The sequence below is a fragment of the Eptatretus burgeri genome, chromosome 7 (assembly GCF_056783735.1).
Source record: "Eptatretus burgeri isolate ZD-2024b chromosome 7, Ebu_testis_v1, whole genome shotgun sequence".
NCBI classification, from domain to species: domain Eukaryota; kingdom Metazoa; phylum Chordata; class Myxini; order Myxiniformes; family Myxinidae; genus Eptatretus; species Eptatretus burgeri.
In genome coordinates this window covers 31773167-31794946 of record NC_140967.1, presented here as the reverse complement: position 1 = coordinate 31794946, position 21780 = coordinate 31773167, and the positions used below count along the sequence as shown (strand labels likewise).

General features: G+C 43.0%; 1 protein-coding gene across 2 annotated transcripts in view; it reads left to right on the top strand.

The window, feature by feature from the left end:
• The window catches only part of PKD1L3 (polycystin 1 like 3, transient receptor potential channel interacting), a 232144-nt gene that overhangs the window by 183696 nt on the left and 26668 nt on the right, over positions 1–21780 (top strand). For both annotated transcript variants that reach the window (XM_085887936.1, XM_085887934.1), the window contains exons 35-40: positions 9363–9506; positions 12948–13133; positions 13755–14166; positions 16955–17088; positions 19469–19596; positions 19715–19875. In XM_085887936.1, the coding sequence (XP_085744062.1) occupies positions 9363–9506; positions 12948–13133; positions 13755–14166; positions 16955–17088; positions 19469–19596; positions 19715–19875 (1165 nt within the window). The remainder of the gene's footprint in view (positions 1–9362; positions 9507–12947; positions 13134–13754; positions 14167–16954; positions 17089–19468; positions 19597–19714; positions 19876–21780) is intronic.

Here is a 21780-nt window from a genome sequence, read left to right as displayed (position 1 = left end):
GACATTAGAAAAGCCAATTGGAGTTTGTCGAAACACACCTGAACAAGCCAAAATCCTTCTGGGAAAATGAACTGAGGACAGATGAGACAAAATTAGAGCTTTTTGAGAAAGCACATCATCTCCACGTTTACAGAAAACTAAATGAAGCCTTCAAAGAAAAGAACACCTTCCCTACCGTCAAACATGGAGGAGGTTTAGTGATGTTTTGGAGATGCTGTGCCACCTCTGGCACTGGGTGCCTCGAATGTGTGTATGGCATCATGAAATCACGACATTACCAAGGCATTTTGGAGTGCAAAATTCAACCGAGTGTCAGAAAGTGGGGTCTCCGTCGAAGGTCATGGGTCTTGCAGCAGCACAATGACCCCAAACATACTTCAAAAATCACCCAGGAATGGTTCAAGACAAAATGCTGGACTGCTCTGAAGAGGCCAGCAATGAGTTCAGATCTAAATCCCATTGAACACCTGTGGGGGAGATCTGAAAACAGCAGTTGGGAGAAGGCACCCATCAAATCTGGGAGAGCTGGAGCAGTTTGCACAAGAAGAGTGTTTGGCCAAACTGCCAGTAGAGAGGTGTAGGAAGCTCATTCATGGCTATCGGAAGTGCTTGACTGCAGTTATTTTGGCCAAAGGTTGTACTACCAAATATTAAGTCTCGGGTGTCAATAATTTTGTCAATGACATTTCTTTTTTTTCTGATTTAAAAGGATATATTAAGTTCTGAATCAAAAACAAAGGTTCTGTAATATTCATAGTGAAATAAAGAATTGTGGAGACCAAATAATTTTGTCAATTTCAACTTATTTTTCGAGAAAATTGTAAGTTATTTGAAAAAAATGCAAGGGTGCTAATATTTTTGGCCACAACTATGTATACACACATATATATATATATATATTGTTGCGGTATTCGCGCCCGCCGGCGTGCGACGGCCACGTAACTCGAATCGCGGCACGTCGCCCACCGGACGGACAATCCAGTCATGACCCTCTCGGACTAACGCCGGGAACCAGTCACGGGTGGACCTTTCGGTCTCACTGCGATCGAGCCAATCAGCCCCCGCGTGGGATAGGGTTGCTCGCCAAATTCGACCTACCTAAGTACCCACGCGGAGGGTAGACCGGGCGATCGCACCTCGCCGCAGGTCGACTTCGGACACGGGCCACTTAAGCGACCCGTTCCGTACTATCAGAATAACCGAGCGGTGTTATCGTCAACCCCGACGGTTCGATTAATTATCGGGCGTATTCAGCCCACTACCAACCCTTTACGTGAAGCAAGATGAGGATTCAATGGGAGAAAAAGACGAAGCGAAGCGGGAGAACAGTTCAATAATAAAGCACATTTATTCGCGGCACACGGGAAGCACACATATTCAATTCCACCAAAAGCACACAGAAAAAACACAATTCCATTTACACAAAAAGCAAATATAAAAGCGAAAACAATGCAGAGCTAATACCGACTACCGAGCACACGGCAACACTTATACAATTCTACTTCACAGACGGCGCCGACAACACATACCCAAAACCAAGGAAAAGAATACCCTCAAGGATGAGGCGGGCCTGAGGCCGAGACCGGGTCGCGCCTACCCGTCTGGTGATGAGACGCGGAGCGGCGATGGCGCCTCACTCCGCGGGCCTCGCGGACAGTGTCTGGCAGGGGGTGGGAAGGGGGCCCCCTTTGTCGCACTATCTCAGCGCGGGGGGAAACAGGAGGGGGTTGCTGATGCTCGGGGTATAGAGGATCTTTATTATCCCTGGTGTGCGTCTCCACCTCGGCCAGGTCGCGCTGCCGGCCTCCCTCGGGCGTGCAGCTCCCGGCACCGACGCGAGCACCCCCTCGTCTGCCTTCGCCGCTGCCGCCTCTCCGCCTCTGGACTCTCCGACTCTGGACTCTTCTTTGGACTCTCCCCGTTGGACTCTCCTCATTGGACTCTCCTCGTTGGACTCTCCTCGTTGGACTCTCCCCTCTCTTGACTCTCCTGACTGACGAACACGGTCCTTTTATCCCCCCGTAGCTTCGCCTTTGACCCCCTCCCTTTGACCTTTCACCTCGCTCCCCATTGGCCCGAGAAAAAGTGGGCGTGAAGGCTTTTTGATCCACAAATTTGCATATATCGATCGTCCTGGAGGCGGGGCCAAATCGCCCCTCGCTCACCGATTGGATGGCAAAAAGTGGGCGTGTGTCGTTTTTGATCCGTTTTTGAAGCACAAAATCCGTGATTTTGTACACGCTGTTCGACGCGCGCTCTGCACGAGTCCAACACCGGTACCCACAGCGGGGCAAGAACGGTGGCGATGCTACGGTTGCGAGGTGTGACGGGAAGGTCGTGGCGGTTGTGGTGAAGCGGCGTTGTGGTTGGTGGTTGATGTTGTGGTTGTGGTGGTAATCATGGCGGTTGGTCCAAAATAAAGATAGTAAAAGAAAAACGGCTATCCTGAAGAGTCGCAGCTCGCATAAATGACATGTATTCCCACTAGACAACGGGTTTGGGCCTAACTACACATGCACTTACCGAGATACCTCACCTAAGGGACCTGAATGGTGGTTTGCGAATTTGGTAACCACAACAATATATATATATATATATATATATATATATATATATATATATATATATATATATATATATATATATATATATATATATTTATCTTCTTCTTTCGGCTGCTCCCGTTAGGGGTCGCCACAGCGGATCATCCGTATGATCCGCATAGTAATTTGGCACATGTTTTACGCCGGATGCCCTTCCTGACGCAACCCTGGTCGCCTCTTACGACACAGGGATATGGTACACCTATTTTAATCGGGGCATACACCAGCCCAGTATAATATATATATATATATATATATATATATATATATATATATATATATATATATATATATATATATATATATATATATATATATATTTACTTGACCAATATCGGCAATTTTTCGGGAATCAGCAGATTGGAGTCAGTGCGATTACCGACTGCAGTATGTATTGTATACAACCCAAAAACCTTGAGTAGCTTTCCCCTTTGTTTTGTGGGAATTTCAATTAAAAATTAGTTTCAAAAACATTGCATTTATATCGACATTTCTAGGAGATGTGCATAAACATTAATCTTTATCAACAGCTGCATGTGACGGGTGGAAAAAAAATTGGCTTGATAATTTAGGTCAGGTATGGGAGCATGTGCCAGAACAGCACGTCGCTGCGTCCACTTTCCGCCGGTACTCCAGGGGCCTCCGTCTGGCCATCCCCCAGGCAGATGCCAGGCCCATCCCCATCTCCTTGAGATGATGGTCAACCTGCTGCAACCATGAGGCACGTGGTCGACCCAATGGCCTCCTCCACTCATGAGACTCCCTCGCTGAGAGAATCTGGTGAGCAGGATCAGCATCAGGAAAACGAGCCACATGTCCATACAGCCGCAACTGATGCTCACGGACTATGCAGGTAACAAATCTCATCTGAGTCTCTCTCAGCAACCGCTCGTTGGACACAAAATCCGACCAGCGATAGCCAAGGATTCTCCGAAGAGACCTGGTACCAAAGGAATTAAGTCTCCGTCTCAGATCCTTGGTCAGAGTCCAAGTCTCGCACCCATAGAGCAAGACTGGAAGTACCAAGGACCTGAAGACTCGGACTTTCGTCCTCCCGCACAGGTACCGGCAGCACCACACCCCATGATCCAGTGAATCCATGACTCCCCAGGCCCGACCCAGACGTCTATTGACCTCTGACTCGCAGCCAGCAGAGACATGAATATCACCGCCAAGGTAAGTGAATCTCTCCAGGACCTCAACATCCTCACCACAAACAGACACAGACAGGACAGCAGCATCCAAGATGTCACCGAAAGCCTGGATCTTAATTTTGACCCAAGAAACCCGTAATCCCAGCGGCTCCGACTCCTCATTCAGCACCTCGAGGGCCCCCAAAAGGATGTCTAAAGTCTCCGCAAAGATGACTGCATCGTCTGCAAAATCAAGGTCTGAGATCTTGACATTCCCAAATGACGCACCGCAACTTGATCTCTCCGACATCCTCCCTAAAATCCAGTCCATACAAGTGCTGAAAAGTGTGGGGGCAAGTACACATCCCTGACGAACTCCAGTAACAACTGGAAATAAGTCAGAGATGGTACCACCACACTTCACAGCACTCTCAGTACCAGAGTAGAGTTCAGACATCAGATCGATCAGTTTTGGTGGCACCCCACGAAGACCAAGAATCCTCCAGAGGACATCCCGATTCACTGAATCGAACGCTTTACAGAGATCAACATAGGCTGCAAGCAGCCCCTGCCGAAACTCTCATCTGCGTTCGGTGAGGACACGAAGTGCAAGGATACGGTCAATCGTAGACCTCTTTGGTGTAAAGCCTGACTGCTCTGGACGCTGGTGCTCAAGCAGATGGTGGCGAACCCTATCAAGAATTATCCGAGCAAAGACCTTGCCCGGCACTGAGAGCAGCGTCACCCCTCGGTAGTTGTTACAGTCTTGGCGATCACCCTTCCCTTTCCAGAGAGGGACAACAAGGCCCCTCTTCCAGTCAGTTGGGATGATGCCTGTGTTCCAGGCAGAGCACAAAACTGCATGCAACGACACGAGTGCAGCATTTCCACCAGCCTTGAGAAGTTCGGCATGGATGCCACAGATCCCTGGAGCTTTGCCCCGTTTCAACTGGTTCACCGCAGCCCGTGTTTCCACAAGCGTAGGTGGACCACAGTTGATTTGAGGGTCAGCAACAGGGATTGTAACACCCTTGACGTCCAACTCGACAGCTGGGGGATCAGCCTGGTACAACCGCTCAAAGTAACCGGCCCAGCGGGCCTTCACTTCAGACTCCTCTGTCAAGAGCCTAGCACTCTCTGCTCTAACTGCAGTGCTCCAAGGGATGGGCTTGGATGAACGTAATGCGCGAATTCCCCTGTAAGCGCGACAAGAATCACCTGTCCACAGGTGATGCTCTACCCCCTCACAGATTCCTCGCACATAGGCCTCCTTGTCCACCCTCAGTGCACATACAGTTTTACGCCTCAGCTCCCTGAACAGCTCAGCTCTGCCATTCAGCCTGGCCCTGCGACTCTGGTCAATGGTATCCAGTGTCCCTCGAGAGACAAAATTCTTCTTTGCCCTGCGGTGAGTTCCAAGGCATCCACCGGCAACATCAAGGACGGTGGTCTTGAAGGCGCTCCACAACTCTTCAGGACCCCCCAAAGCACCCAGACCCCCCAAGTGTCCACTCAGCCTGTTCGCAAACTCCTCAGCTACTCTCTCATCCCTGAGCTTGGCAACATCCAGCCTCGGCTGGGATGGTACCATTCTCCAGGATTTAAGGTGCAGCTTTAGAGTTGCTACAACAAGCCTGTGGTCAGTATTGAGGAACTGAGCACTCCGGTAGACCCTGCAGTTCTGGATCATCCTCCAACGACCGTCAATGAGGACATGGTCAATCTCCTTTGCCACACCGCCAGCGTTGGAATACCAAGTCCAGCGATGAGCTTGTGGGTGTTGAAACCATGAACCAGCCACCCTAAGTCCATGACTTCTTGCAAAGTCAAGGAACTTAGTGCTATTCTGGTTCATAGTTCCTGACCCATGGGGACCAACACACACCTCATAACCATCCCTATCAGTTCCAGTCGATGCATTGAAATCCCCCAAGACTAGAAGTGTATCTCGTCTGGGGCACTGATCAACCACAGACTCGAGTGTGGCGTAGAATGCATCCTTCACGGTGAGATCACTCGCCTCAGTCGGAGCATAAATAGAGACCAGGGAAATGACACCTAAGGAGTGGCGAATCCTTAATCTCATAATACGCTCGTTGACCGGTGTTACCTCAATTATCATTGGGGTCAGCTTATTGGACACAGCTACAGCAACTCCTTGGGTATGGTAACCATCAGAGTGACCAGACCAATAGTAGGTGTAACCACCCACCATTATCTCGCCGCAATCCGGTCTCCGAACCTCAGAGAGAGCTGCAATCCCGATGTCCAAACGCTTGAGCTCAGATGATAACAGAGACAGGTGATCATCCTCTCTTAGGGATAGGACATTCCAGGCACCCACCCGAAGGGACCGCCTCAGGTTAACCCAAGGAGACCGCCGTCTGGTGGACAACACCTCAGCACCACTCCGACACACTCTCCCGCAATCTGACCCAGGGATGTTACCCCGTGGTTTCCCTCCTATCAAAGATTGGGGGTCCCGAAGGCTTTGCCCCAATCCCATCATCCGGTGAGCTGCCCTGCGAAGGGAAGCTGCACAGGAGGTACTCCCACGGAGTGGGTTTTCAGATTTTTTTTTGCGTTTTTACGTTTTGCGGAATGAAGGGTTTTACGGTGGCCGGAGTGCAAATCCTGCCACCAAGCTCCTCATAAAAAGTAACCCAACTGCAGGAGGACGTCCGCAGACACAGTTGGGCACTAGATATGGATGGCCGTTGGCTCACAAGGAGCTCCTCTGCCCTTTGACAGGTTTTGTTTTTAATCCTGCTGGGTGTCCATATCCAAACACCCCCCTCACCAGAAAACCTGGTGGGGGAGACGGTTTAGTCGCCGACAACCCGACCATGGAACAGGTTAGTACAGGTTTACATGGTACCTGCAGCAGGTCACAGATCGAACCTGACCTGACCTAATTTAGAAAACATGTTAACACAGCAAATGGCTTGCAAATCGGGTGTTATGAAATCTATTTTGCTTTGAAACTCACAAAGAGAAACCATATAACCAAAAAGAAACCATTGCCAGGGCACCTATGGTACCCTGTAATGCCACTGTGCAGCACGTGGAGATGGAATTGGGAGGGAGCAGTGCACTTCTGAGATAAATATGTACAAATGATACTTAGTTTATGTGTACAAATGTACTTCTGCTCTAAATGTGTACAAATTATACTGACTCGCCTTGCAGCATATGGAGACAGATTTGGAGTGAGCATGGTACAATAATTGATTGATTCAGTGATTAATTCAGTAATTAAAATAAATAAGTCATAAAACAATTGATTTCTCAATCAATTGCCGAATAGGAAACCTAACCCACAACTGTTTCAGCTAAATCTGTAACTGAAAATTAAGGAATTCATCAAAAAATGAATAATTGATCGATTAATCAATAAATCAAAAACACCCTTTGTGGCCAAATCACTTGTTCACCATCATGTCCAAATATCATCTTCCTTACTAGCTCAAAGGATGCCCAATATATTGCACAGATGAGAAAGAAAATAAATAAGGAATTAATAAATCGATAACAATTAGGAAATTAATCAATTAATTGATTAATCAAAAAATTAAAAAAATGTTTTTGCCGAAGCACATCTTCACTTTTGTCCCCAAATTTCAGCTTCCGAGCTCAAAGGATGGCTGAGATATCGCCCGGACAAACAAACAAAAACAAACAAGAAAAACAAGAAAACTAGAAGGGCACTCAGTTGAGCGCATACCTCCCTCCACCATGTAATGGCTGATCAACGAGAACATATTGAATGAAATACATTTTTGAGAGATCATGCTCTATATTGTTTTTGTCCCTATCTCTCAATGGGGAAGAATCACTTTCAAAATTAAATAATTCTCGTATCCAGATCAGGATTCGGATATTCACCAAAATCAAATCAATTTGTCAGGATCAAACCCCCAACCTGTCCACCAAGTTTCATCCGAATCCATCCACAACTTTTTGAGATATTGTGCTATATATTAGTTTAGCCCCATCTCTCAATGGTGAAGAATCAAGAATTCAAGTCATCGGATCCGGATCCAGATCTTCACCAAAATCTAATCAGTTCTTCCTCGTCACACACCCAACCTCTCCGCCAAATTTCATCCGAATCCATCCACAACTTTTTGAGATATCCTGCACACAAACAGACAAACAAACAAACAAACAGACAGAGAGGAGTGAAAACATAACCTGCTTTACCTTCGGTGGCAGAGGTAAATATTCCTTGGTTCGCTGTTTGAGTGTATATGTGAATAATGCGAAACATCATCCCTCCCCCTCCCCTTCCCACTCCTTTTGGGAATCCTATTGAGGATTTAGTAGTTGGTCTATTGAGGATGGCCTGGATATGGCTTCTGGAAGGAGCGGTGTACAATAATACAAAATAGACTGACCAAACTGAACGGAAAATTCGCCGTCCTGCCTGCAGGGCTGAACAAATGCAGGAAAAAGCACATAAAGATGTTGTGTCGTAAAATACTCCAAGAATGAGGAATTCAGTCTTCTCCAACGGTTTTATTCAACCGAATATCAGAACGTAACAAGCTTTGCACTGTACACCTCCTGACCTCTCTCTCCCCGAACACCCTATCATCGCACCCTCTAGTGTCCAGTCTATCTACACCACAGAAGATAAACCTCATAAGTTAGGAAATAATGAGACTAAAAATGAACTTACCTTTGTCAAAGGGAGAAACATGGCGGGAAATCATTTCAAAATGTAAAAACACAAAAAAAAAATCACAAAACAATGTCGATGAAGAAGGATGCAGGAAAGGTTTGTGCTGTACAAGGCAATCAAAAAGGCAAAAGACACACCTCACAGATCATGTGATATTTTGTAACATCCATCCATCCACTGGGACCATACTCTGTGCAGAGTGTTGGTGCTGCTTAAGCAGTCTCCTTGGCTATTTGGTACAATCATGGTCAGGTCGCACTCCGACACAGTAAACCAGCATGCTGGTACTCATTTTGCCAACCTCGGGTCAATTAGACCCGAGCCATGCAGTCTTGGGGTCGTGTTTTTTATTAAACGTAAATAAACTGAACTGAATATTAAAAAAAACTTGTACCACAAAAATGTTGTAAAAATTCGACTTTAGGGACATATGAAAGGGCATGCAAATAAAAATTGATATAAAAAAGTTGTAGCACATCAAAAAAAAAATAATTTAACTAAATAAAAATCGACGAGGGTCAATTACAGTACAAAAGTTGATCAAACCCAAACAGTTGTGTTCCTGACGGACTGGGATAACGGATCAAAATCCTCCAGTACTTTACAACATTCAGGATGCCACAACTTGCTTATCCTCTTTTACCTTTTCAGTGAATTTGCTCTTTACATAATTTATTGGTTGGAGTGTTTGACATCATTAGTTGGGAAGAAGGGGAGGAAAAGTTTGTTTTTATTGATAGAGTACTTTAAGTCATAGTCTTTTGCTCAATCTTACCTATTTTAACTTGTTCGGTACATTGTGCATGAATGCGCATGGACAATTTTGACATTATAGGAAAAATCTTCATGCTTTTAACTTTCAAAGGATATGCTTCTCAAATCAGAGATGTGCCTCTCAAGCAAGCAATCAAAGCTGTGACTTCCAAACCCTGTGCACTTTAGGGCAGCTTCACTTACCTGGCGCGGGCTGCCAGGTAGCCCGCGAGAGCCTCGTGTACCAGCCTCCATCAGTACAGCACGTTAAGGACCTAAAGAAGAAGCGACAACTCGAACAACGCATGTATTCACTCTTCCGTGAGATTTTGGGTATGTATGCACTTATCAAGTAAAGTATGGTGGAAACAAAGATGTAAAAAATACTTAATTAATCCTGAGGATGTTATACTGGCTATATCAGAGGTATTTCTCAACAACACTTTACTCATGTCTGTATGACCTCATTCTGAGCCTGCTCTGACATTTTCAGCTTTATAAGGCTTAAATGAAAAGACATGGCTTTCAAAAAAAAAAAAACCCAATCTAAGGCTGAAAGGGGTGTTTAATTTTTCAAGGATATCCCAGGAGAAACAAGGTTGAATACTTCCTCAAGATGCATGCAAGCACTCAAATTTGAAGTGAAGAGATTTGAGTGACCCTGCAGATGTCACCACATAATAATTCATTTGGCATTGCTTGTATCAGAATCTTGATCTACGAATGAGATATTCAGAATAGCTCAAGGTGCACCAACATAAGTACAAATGGTTACCCAAACAGTTTCATGAATAAGTGTATGTGGAGGAGAAGAGACGGCAAGTCACACAACCCAAACCAAAGTTTGGCACGTCCTCCCATACGTGACTAATTTACCTCTTAGTCCTGTTTGAAGTCTGCATGGCACACAGACCTGAGGCTAGCATTATACACTGATTACGGAACTGAAGGACCGATTATAATCGGGAGGATAAATTGTTCATTATATATACAAAATACATGGTAGCAATTGCACAGCCCACGACATTGGAGAGACCTTGAAGCAACTGAAAACAAGGCTACATGAATACCAGTTAGCCGTATGGAGAAAGGACCACCTCTCCCAGGTCGCAAAACACAGCATCGGGCAAGTCCATCAATTTATGACTGCTGAGGATGAGGTGATCGGAGAAGTGGACAATCAAACGTCCAGACAAATTGCAAGAGGATTGGAATTTGCATGATAATTCAATCGATAGACATGATGATTTACATCAGGCTCATCAGGCATTGCGTCCTCAAGCAAAAACACCAGCAAACAGGATGGATATTGTTAATTACCACTTTCAAAGCACAACACAAATCAATGAAGTAATTAGTGGCAATTAGTTAATCGGCAATGTGATGTTAACTCAGGTGCCAACAAACATGATGATTGACCTTTGACTTTGTGTTTCAATGACACACTGTGGATATGTATGTATTTTAAACCTGTCTCTGATGATGGGCTCCAGTAAGAGTTTGAAACATTAAACAAGTAAACCTTCCACTCCAGTGATCGATTTTATTTTAACTTCAAATATATATATATATATATATATATATATATATATATATATATATATATATATATATATATATATATATATATATATATATATATATATGGTGTCCCAAAAGTCACCTCGGGATTTAGAAATTAAATAACATTTCTGTTTTTTAATAATTTATGATTATTTTAATACCAAAATAAAATTTACAAAATGGATAAATTACAAAAGATAAATTTGCTTTATTTATGAAAAATGATGCAGCTTAGATGTCCTCCATTTTTGGCTTCGCAGAGACGGGCTCTTTCGACAGCATTTTCCATAACAGCGGACAATAACTCTGGCTGCAGCCCTCGAATTTCTGCACAGATGTTGTCCTTGAGCTGCTGAATTGTATGGGGCTTATTGATGTATACACGCTCCTTTAGGTAACCCCAAAGAAAATAATCGGGAGGCGTCAAATCAGGAGAACGTGATGGCCAAGAAATTTCTGAATTTAGTGAAATTATTCGGTGTCCATGCTCTTTGGGTGAGAATACTTGATTGATGAAATTTAAAATAAAATTCCACGATTTTGGTTCTTTGTTCAGTTGTGAATTTTTCCATGAGTAATTTCCAAATGTTAATCTAAATTCTGAAAAGAAAAGATAAACAAATTATGAAAAAACAGAAATGTTATTTAATTTCTAAATCCCGAGGTGACTTTTGGGACACCCTGTGTATATATATATATATATATATATATATATATATATATATATATATATATATATATATATATATATATATATATATATATATATATATATATATATATACTTACGAATCATATATTGTCACGTGATTAGAGCCTTGGCCACAGCCACATTAGCTAAGTCTTGGTTGATCTTGATTGGTTAAGTATTTTTATTGTAGCGCAAGTTTTTTTTCAGTTTTTGTTGCTTTGCATAGCTACCCCAGGAGCAGGAACAGAAAGCAACTCCACAAGCACTGGTTTGTACAGAATAATTTGAATGCAACAATAATTTACACAGTGTGCAATAAATAAATAAATTTAGAACTGTTTATCTACCTCCTACCACCCCACCCCACACTCCCCAAAGGCACAATTTCCGATGAGAATGAGCCGTAAAATGAGACTCGAGCATAATTAAAATCTCACATCGAACTCGAACTGAAAAAAACCTTAAGTTAACCCTATTTCCACAACTGTTTACAATGATAGGGAATTGAGGAATGATTGGGATGCAAAATAATAGATTAATAAGAAGTGGGGGGGGGGGGCAGATAACATAACTAGGGCAAAACAAGGAATTCAGAAAGGAGTGGATGAAGCTTTTTGGGTCATTGGTCCAAGCACCTTGACTAGTGTGAAGTGCGGATACCCACTTTTTTACCAACTCCCTAACCCTAGCAGGGTATCCCCTAACCCTTCCCCACCAGGTGTTTAATAGCGGACATGGATGTGTCCCCCCACAGGGGGAAGACCCTCTCGAAAACAGGCCCGAGCAGCTCCTATGGTTGGCAGAGTGCCCCGGAAGCAGTGGGGGAAAGAGAGTGGCACTTGTATACAGTATGTGGAAGAATTGCGTTACTCAGCCAGTGGGTCACCCAGATAGCTCAGATGGCAGAGCCTTGGTATGGTTTGTCAGAGGACCTGGATTAAATTCCTTGTCTGGGAATGTAATTTTTCCACATATATGTATGATGTTCTATTCTGTTCATTTTCTAATTTATATCATGCTATATCATTTTTATCCCTATCTCTCAATGGTAAAGAATCAGTTTAAAATTAAATAATTCGCGTATCCAGATCTGGATTCAGATCTTCACCAAAATTGAATCAATTCTTCCTCGTGGCACTCCCAACCTGTCCACCAAGTTCCGTGTGAATGCATTCATAACTCTTTGAGATATTGTGCTATAATTCGTTTTTGGCCCCATCTCTCAATGGTGAAGAACCATTTGAGAAATTCTTAGATACAGATTCGGATCTTCACCAAGATGAAGTGTTGGTGTCCTTGGCTGATCACCGACACATAAAAAGTTTCAGATCAATTACTTGAAAACTGTGGCCAAAAATCGTGTGACAAACAGACAGACAGACAGACAGACAGACAAACAGATAAACATGGCAGTCCAATATACTTGGCGAAATTTTTTTTTCACCAAGTAATAATTATTTCAATGAGTCTTAACCAATGCTTTCCACAAATCCATATCCTGCCGTTGACCTTGCCCCCAGCTTATGTTTGCTTCCTATGGATGCTGCTACTTGTGGTTTATGGACAGCGTGACCCCAATGCCTTCCATCTAAACCGTGCTATCTCCAGGAGTCTGGGCTCTCCAGGTGAAGAGGTGCTGAGTCATCGGGCCATGTATCACTGGGCAAACAGCTCTCTGCTCTCAGGCCTGTTTGGCCAAAATCCTGGTCAGTTAAAATTTCGGAACTTTCTCTGGCACAATTTTTTGAGAAGTCTCATGATGTTAGCCACCTGTGTATGTCCGTCTGGTTGATTCACTGGGAAAACGCCTCGTCGTACGATGCTAAAATTTTGAACATCAGTTCAAAGTTTCGTCAGTTTCGTCATCAGTTCAACATCAGTTCAAAGTGAGACGGGGAAGAAGTGATTAAATTTCCATGCAATTTTGGTTCAGGTTTGGGGATGCAATTTTTCAATAATAACCCTTGAATCATGAGGTGGACTAAAAAAATTTACAAAGCTTCGACTGAACCAAGGCAGAAGTGAATAAAGTTTGGCGATATTGTACAATGGTTTAGTGATGATCTCACGTTCAAGTATATAGTTACAATAACTTGACTTCATTAAGGACGAGAGGGTAAACGTTTCGATACTTCAGTGTAACCTATGATGGAGTTTATGAAATAGTTTTAGCATTTTGCCTGTGGTCGAGCGAAGGTCCCAGGATTTAGTATGCAGAAGTTGCACAAGTCATTATATTGTACGATTTCTTTTCTTTGTTTTTTTTATTTCTACTGATTCCACCAAGATCTTATTTAACCTGCCTTTCTTTTCTGGTTGCCCAACAGGTTTTCTTGCAGATGGTACGTCGTTCCTCGTTGGGGGTGTGCGCCTGCGCCAGGTGCGCATCTCCAACCACTCGTGTAAACCGCCATCTTCGCTTGTTTCTGAAGTGCCAAACTGTCGTGCACCATATTCATGGGAGAAAGAGGACCGCCGAGATTATGTTGGGGATGGCTGGCTTCTTCCAGTCTCTGACAATGATACAGCAGCACTGCGCGACCATTCCACAGAGGCCCTGACTCTTGATGGGGAGTCAAAACTTGTGGGCATCACAACAGATGGTAGCTGGAAGAATACTGCTTGGCAATATCGAGGTAGTTCTAAACTCAGATCGTATCCTGTTTGGGGTCGGTTTGCTTTGTATCGAGGGGGCGGCTACGCACTGGATCTTGGCACAGACAAGGCAACTGCACAGAGGTTTGTTGATTGATCATTCATTTTTAAATCTTCCTTTCATCCACTGCTCTTAATTAAGATCACATGTTACGAGTCAAGCAAACCTTTAAACGAAAGGCATTGTCCGTTTGTGTTGTGAGGTAAGTCACAAGGACATCGTGGAAATAACATTGTGATAAACCCTCTTTATTTCAGTGGTTCAAGCCCTTGATACACAACAGCTTCAGGATACACTTCCATCTCTACATTTCTGATATTTGGTAATAAGTATGTACATGGTGGCCTGAAAGTCTCTTTAGTTGTTACAGTGTCAAAGAGTGCTTGGTGGCTTGTGTTTGGGTGCATGGAAGGACATACACAGGCCAAACAACAGGTGACTCCACAAATGCGACACAAAATGTCTGAAAGGACTTGGCGACAAATTCAGTGGTGCAAGAGAATGATGGAATGCATTCAAATGCAATGACTGATTAATTACTGCAAGTACTGCGCAATAAAACCTGTATTTTAAAAGAGTTTACGAAGGAATGCTTTACTGGGGAGAGGAAAACTAACTTTCAAGCCATCCAGTACAATATACAGTATATTGTCGTGGAAGGCTCACTACTAGACCCCCATGCGGACTGACTCCCCACGCGGACTGAGTCCTCACGCTGCCCAACTTTTCCTGTGGCTTGACTTATTTGCTACTCAACTCTCGCACAATCCTCCCTCTCTCCCTCTCTCTCTCTCTCTCTCTCTCTCTCAACTCTCCACTGCTATCAGCACATTCTCTTAAATTACCTCCCCACATTTTGTTCAAATAAACCCAATCAAACAGTGAATGGGTTCAAGAAACAGCCAGTTTGAACAAGCCATTAGAAGTTCAAATGACCTGCTTGCTTTCAGGTTGCCAGTTTGCAAACGTCTCATCCACTTTGATCTCCATAATTTTTGCCGGTCAGGGAGTATCTTTTTCATATATTGAAAGCTCAACGCAATTGTGCTTTTACCAGTTCCTTGTTCCCAACTATACGGCATCTGCTCAAAAACTGAAGAGCTGCATGAATAGACAGATGGTTTTGAGTGCTGTTTCTTTGAGCACTCCCTTGTGCACTTCACCGCACATGTTCGAGAAGGGTGAAACAAGTACAGAAAGTGCAATGAAGTTGTTTCGTCATGTATGCGAAGCAATACGATGCATGCTCGATGAACCATCGTGCCAACAAGAACAAAAAATAAAATAAAACCTTGGCCTATTCAAATTGGCATCTTACCATAATTCACCATCCATCCATCTGTCTGTTTCCAGGTACCGCAAAAACGGTTGAACCGATCGCAACCATTTTTTGGGTGTGTAATCCTGGGACCCCTTGGAGTAAAATAGACATAACTATAATAACATGACCCCCTTGAGGGCTCCCGTAGGGAGCGGGTGCTTCGAGTTATTATAAAACTAGGATAGGCTAGTTTTATAAAAAAAAAAAAAAAAACACTGCCCGGTTGGGGAAGCGTTTCCAAGCGAGGAAGCTAATTAATTATTACCTCTGCCATCGAAGGTGGATGGAGGTTATGTTTTCACCCTTGGCTTGTTTGCTTGTCTGTCTATGAGTAGGATATCTCAAAAAAGTTATGGAAGGATTCGCACGAAATTTGGCGGACAGGTTGTGTGTTTGACAAAGACAAATTGATTCAACTGCTATTTTTCAACAAATTGATTCAACTATTCGACAAATTGATTCAATTGATTCAAGACAAATAGAAGCACCTGCTCCCTTCGGGAGCCATCAAGGGGGTCATGTTATTATAGTTATGTCTATTTTACTCCAAGAGGTCCCAGGATTACACAGCCAAAAAATGGTTGCGATCGGTACAGCCGTTTTTGCGGTACCTGGGAACAGACAGACAGTGAATTATAGTAAGAAGATTCTGGTGAAGATCCGGATATGGATACGAGAAAATTTTGTTTTTAAAAGTAATTCTTCATTATTTAGATATAGCGCCAGAAACGATAAACAGCACGATATTTCAAAAAAGTTTTGGATACGTTATGACAAAACTTGGTGGATGAGTTAGGTAGGAGACAAGAACAAGCTGACTTGATTTTGGTTAAGTTCAGGAAGCAGATCCGGCCAATCAGTGCAATACAAAAAAATAAATAAACTGTTTAGCCTGGTGGAGGTATGTATGCACTCTAGCGAGTGCTATTGCAGTTATTTTTGTATTGTACTAGCGGGGTGTGCTTACACATTGTAAGCAATAACGAACCGTGCTTCCCCATTGTCTCGGGTCAATCACCTGCATTTGTTTTTTTCATTTATTTATTTTCTTTTCTTTTTTTTTCATTTATTTATATTTTCATTTGTGGATGCTTTCCAATGGTTCTGTGATTTTTTTTTTCCTGCTTTATCAGCTTCGATGTCCAATGGCACAAAAAATTACCGTGCTTCCCTATAGTCTCAGGTCGCTCACCTGCATTTTTTTTTCATTTATTCATTTTCGTTTATTTTTATTTTCATTGAAAGATGTTGTCCGACGATTCTACGATGTTTCCTGATGTACTGACTTCGATATCCATCGGTACATAAAATTTCAGGTTCCTCTCTACGTCACCTGGACGGTACCGATCTTTAATATCGGTGAGTGAGTAAGTCAGTCAGTGGTTAGCAAGAGTTTTATCTATCAGATAACAATATAATCGTTTATAATATACACTCCCCTCCTCCCCCCCCACCAACCCCAAATAATATCTTTACATCAACTGCAGTGCAATGAGCTTGGGTTTGAAGGAAGTCTTATCCAATTTTAACTGTACTGTCTGTCTTCCCAGAACCCTCAACTACCTTCATCGTACCAATTGGTTGGACACACAGACTCGGGCGCTGTTTGTTGAATTTACAATTTACAACGCAAATGTTAACCTGTTCTGTGTGGCCACCCTCATACTGGAGAACAGCGGACTTGGTGAGATATTATTATAATCATCTGTCACTTTGGGAATATAGGCAGCATTTCTGTGCATGCCCCAAATTGCCCTGACTTTTTTGTCTGCAAAGGTCTCGGCTCAGGGAAGATCGAGTTGACAGGGATAAGGCAACACACTAATATTGGAGCAGTTGGGACAACATGTAGATGCAACCATAGGATGAGCAAACAGGAGCAGGAGAGGAGAGATGAGATTAAAAAAAAAAAAACAACAATATATAAACCGGAGGAGAGAAAAGATTGCAGGTAGTGATTGATGACGGCTGATGTAGGTGGTGGTGTACTGCCAACTTTTGAACCACTTGAGGAAGATTGGAGTTGAACAAACTGAGGAAGGTTGTCCCACAATTGGGAAAAGAGAGAATGGGGAGGGATGGAGGGATGAAAGAGCAGAGGGAGCAAGGCCTGAAGAGACATAGTACGAAACAGAGATCACCAACTTGAATGCAGTTAGACAGCATCAGGCCCTTTACTCCCACTGGTTTTTATGAGATGCCAGTGATGTTGAGAAGTTTGGACTTTATAGCAACCAGGAGAGACAGATGCGAAGCCAGGGCGTACCCCCTTGAATTAAAGACAGAGGCTTGTAAGCTGTGAGAAGTTCATATTCTCCAAGGAATAACTTGGCATGGTGGAGGATGCCCAGCTTGCAGATGGCTTTACAGGCCAGCTTTGATATATGGCCATACCAAGAGAGGTCATACCTGCTCTTGAGGCTCAACAGTTCAAGAGGTACTGAACTCGTTCCAGTAATTGATTGTGGAAATATAAAGGTGAATTGAATAATATAATCCTTCCGATGTGAGAATATATTTGCCTGGCCAGAAATACATGTTTCAAGGATTAGACCAGAATTTTTTTCCTTTCCAGGTCAGCAGAGAGGAGTCGTCTGTGAATGGGAAAACAGGGTTTTCTCGAGCATGTTAGTGGTCATTGAGGTACATTATGAACAGGTATAGGCCAAAGACACTTCCTAGGGACACTCCATCCTCGATTGCGAAAACAGATGAGAGGATTCTGTTGATAGCAACGTGCTGATAGCTTGAGTGGAAGAAGTCAGCAAACCAGGGTCTAAGCTCAGCTTGTTTTCCACAGGCAAGGTCATTTCGAGTCAACCACATAGTTGGGATTGGCACCATCTGCAGACCACACCAGGTGAAATAAGCAGATTACTCCATGTCCGAACATTATTAGTGAGTCAGCAGCAATTTTTGTTGGCAACACACTCGTGCATGGGATTAATTATTCTAGGACTATCTCGAGTTACAAAAGTTTTAAAATCCAAATCATCTCCTTATATAAATTTATGCATTGACAAAATTGAGTCTCATGGAAGAGCGTGGTTGACAGTGTGAAAAGGCAACATCCTGACGTTGGAACAGGAGGGCCATATTTGGATCACAAGCAAAGGAGTAAATAAAGGAGTTAAAAGGAGAAAGGATGGTTGGAAACACGGTAATCTGCAAGTGAGAGGGTTGGGCTAGGTAGGGTTAATGGTAAAAATGATCACTGTTGGGGATAGGGGATGACATAATCAGATGGTGGTACACCACCAATTTGAAGAACTGGGTCTGGATGTAAGAATGGGATTGAAAGGACTTGGGAAGGTGGTCCCACAAACTGGAGGAAAAAGGGACAAAAGAGTGGAGGTGCATTGTCTGCCGGAATTAGATTAGTTTACTTTATTTGAACGAATGGATATATTTGACGAGGATTAAATTCTGTTAATTGCATAATAACTGATGTGTGGCTGTGCTGTTCATGCAGTGTCCCCTGAATGTTAGGGCAGGAATTTTGAATTCGGACAGGAAGCCAATACACAATGGCCTCTTCTTTTCAAACGGTGCCAAGGATATTAATCGCTCACCAGAAAAATACTAGGACATGAAACTTTAACTTCTGCTTTCTTGACAATATGAGTACATACAGTACGTGGTCCATCCTACTGAAGGACTGCATCAACTAAGTGATGTGACACCCTGCTTTCAAGGGACCGGGACGACGATTTATCAGGCTTGGGATTGAATCCAAACGAGACAGCTCAAACACAAGTATGCTACGTCCGAGTTACCCAGTCAGCCAAAACAAATAAAATCTTAATAGTGTTCCCTTTGTCTGTATTTCAACCCATAACATCAAATATGCCAACTCCACATGATCCTGAGCATGTTATGTGAGAACCAGTTATGGCACCACATCAAGGGCAAGATACATCAGAATTCAAATAAAATGAAATTTCTGAGTACAAGAGGGAAAATTACAGTAAAACAATAAAATTCCATTATTACTAAATTGTCCACATACTGGACGATCTCAGACCTATGTCAAGTCACTATAATTTTTATGATCTTATCAACAGGTGGATTCCTATCATGGATGGATCTTCACAGCTTACGTCTTTATCAGAATACTGCTGGTCTGCACATATTTGTTGTCACTGCTGAAATAATTTACTTTCTTTTCATCATCTACTACATGGTGATGCAGGTACAGTCACTCACTCTTGCTCGCATCATGCTTTACGCCAGTACAAGTGCATGATGAGTTGAAAATATAAATAAATCACAAATGTGATTGGACATGTGACTGTCACTGGATTGTGCAGGTGAAGGCGATTCGAGCTCAAGGGTGGTGTTTTCTGCGCGGTCACTGGAACCTTGTCGACACTGCCTTGATCGTGCTTAGCTGGACGGCTCTGGCCTTCTTCGTCCAGCGTACACTTTATGCCCAGAGAGATATTGCTTTATTCCGGGCACAGCCAGACAGGTAACGAGCGGCCTTTTCACGATTCCCTTAAGTTTGCTGTTGTGGTTTCTGGATGTCTTCTGTTGTTTGGCATGCATCTTATCTTTAAGAATTCTCACCTACTTTTAGCCTCTCCCATTATGAGCTGCTTTGTCATTGGACAATTTACCTACTTTCTCAGCTAATCAAACCATTTTAAATCTTCATGCTTCATTACATTTCCTCAAGAATGCTTTTCCTTTTTTTTTTTTTTTTCCAGACAGTTTTTAAGGCTCCTGGGGGAACTTGTACCTGTATCACAAGGATGGCAAAGACGTTAAAAGACATTAATCTACTTTAAGGTGGATTGCAAATTAGAAGACTAATTGCAAGGATTTCAATGGGGGTTCTAAGCATCATGATCGAAGTGCTCAGATGGGAACACTACTGCAGGCCAAGGCCAACCCATAGTTGAAATGACCTTCAACATTGAACCATCTCATAATTTAATATTTCAATTGTAATTGATCATACTGTGCTAAGAAACAAAAGTTGTCGCCGATTGAGTCTTGTTAATCCTTTTTGACTGAATTGCTGTTTGCTCTTCGTTTATTACGGTGATCAAAGCTCAAGGAGGAGCTTTAGTGTGGATTAATAGCTTCATAAACAAGGACATAATGGTTTCATGGAGATAGGGATGAGATAGGCTTCTGCCTGGGGGATGGCCAGATGGAGGCTCCTGGAGTACTGTCGGAATGTGGACGCAGTGACGCGCTTCTTCGGCGCATGCTCCCATACCTGACCTGACATTATGAAATCATAAACAAATTCATGTAGGATATGATATTCATCCTGTACTTTTCTCACTTCCCACACGACCACATACCAAGGACTTGGAACTTTAGACTCATTAGCTTGTCTAAAGATCATTTGGATTATACTGTACTGGGAAATTTGCAAAAGCTCCCTCTCATTTATGTTTATGGCATGCATGGTAACCAATATATATATTTTTTTTAAACATGAATTTGCTCAATGATATTACATTTTGCTCTGAAATGCACTAATTGTATTACTAATTCAGTGAACTAATTCCAACTCTTCCACGAGCCTCGACTATGTATTAAAAAAAAGGGACTTGTTGGGAAGAAGAATCAAAACCACATGATAATTGTCTGTCAACTGTTCGTTTAGCTTGCATGACACTTACCCCTCCCCCCTTAGATTTCAACCAAAAAGCTTTCAATTTCTGGACAGAAATGAGGACTGCAAATATTTCATGATAAAGGATTTTTTTTTTTTTTGTGCATGATACTTTGACTTTTTTTGTTTGAACCATCTCGATCGTCCACATTCTTTCATGAAGTATTATTGTCTCTTATATCAAGGTTTATTAGCCCCCGCTGGACTTAGTCCCAAACGGGGGCTTATGTATTTGGTCTCGATTTTCATGTCCGTGTGCGTGTGTGTGCGTGCGTGAGTCCGCAACCATATCTCGGACATGTATGGACTGATTTTATTCATACTTGGCACAAAGACAACACGTGATGGTATACATACGCACATCATTTTGTTTCGTGACGCGATCAAAGATGGCTGACTGGTGGCCATTTTAGTTGTTAAAAAAACCCGTGTCGAACATGTCCTCCACCATTTCTCAGACAAGCATTTACCAATGTTGTTTAAACTTGGCACACCGATAATGAATGATGGCGTACATATGCACGTCATCTTGTTTTGACATCAGATCCAATATGGCCGACTGGTGGCCATTTGGTTACGTAAACGTGTCCCCAACCACTTCATGGATATGAATGGTCTGATTTTGCTCAAAACATGGCACAAGCATAGTACACGATTGGCATACACTTGAACCTAACTTTGTTTTGTGATCTGATCAAAGTTGGCCGACAGGCCGACTGGTGGCTATTTTAGTTGTAAAAAAAA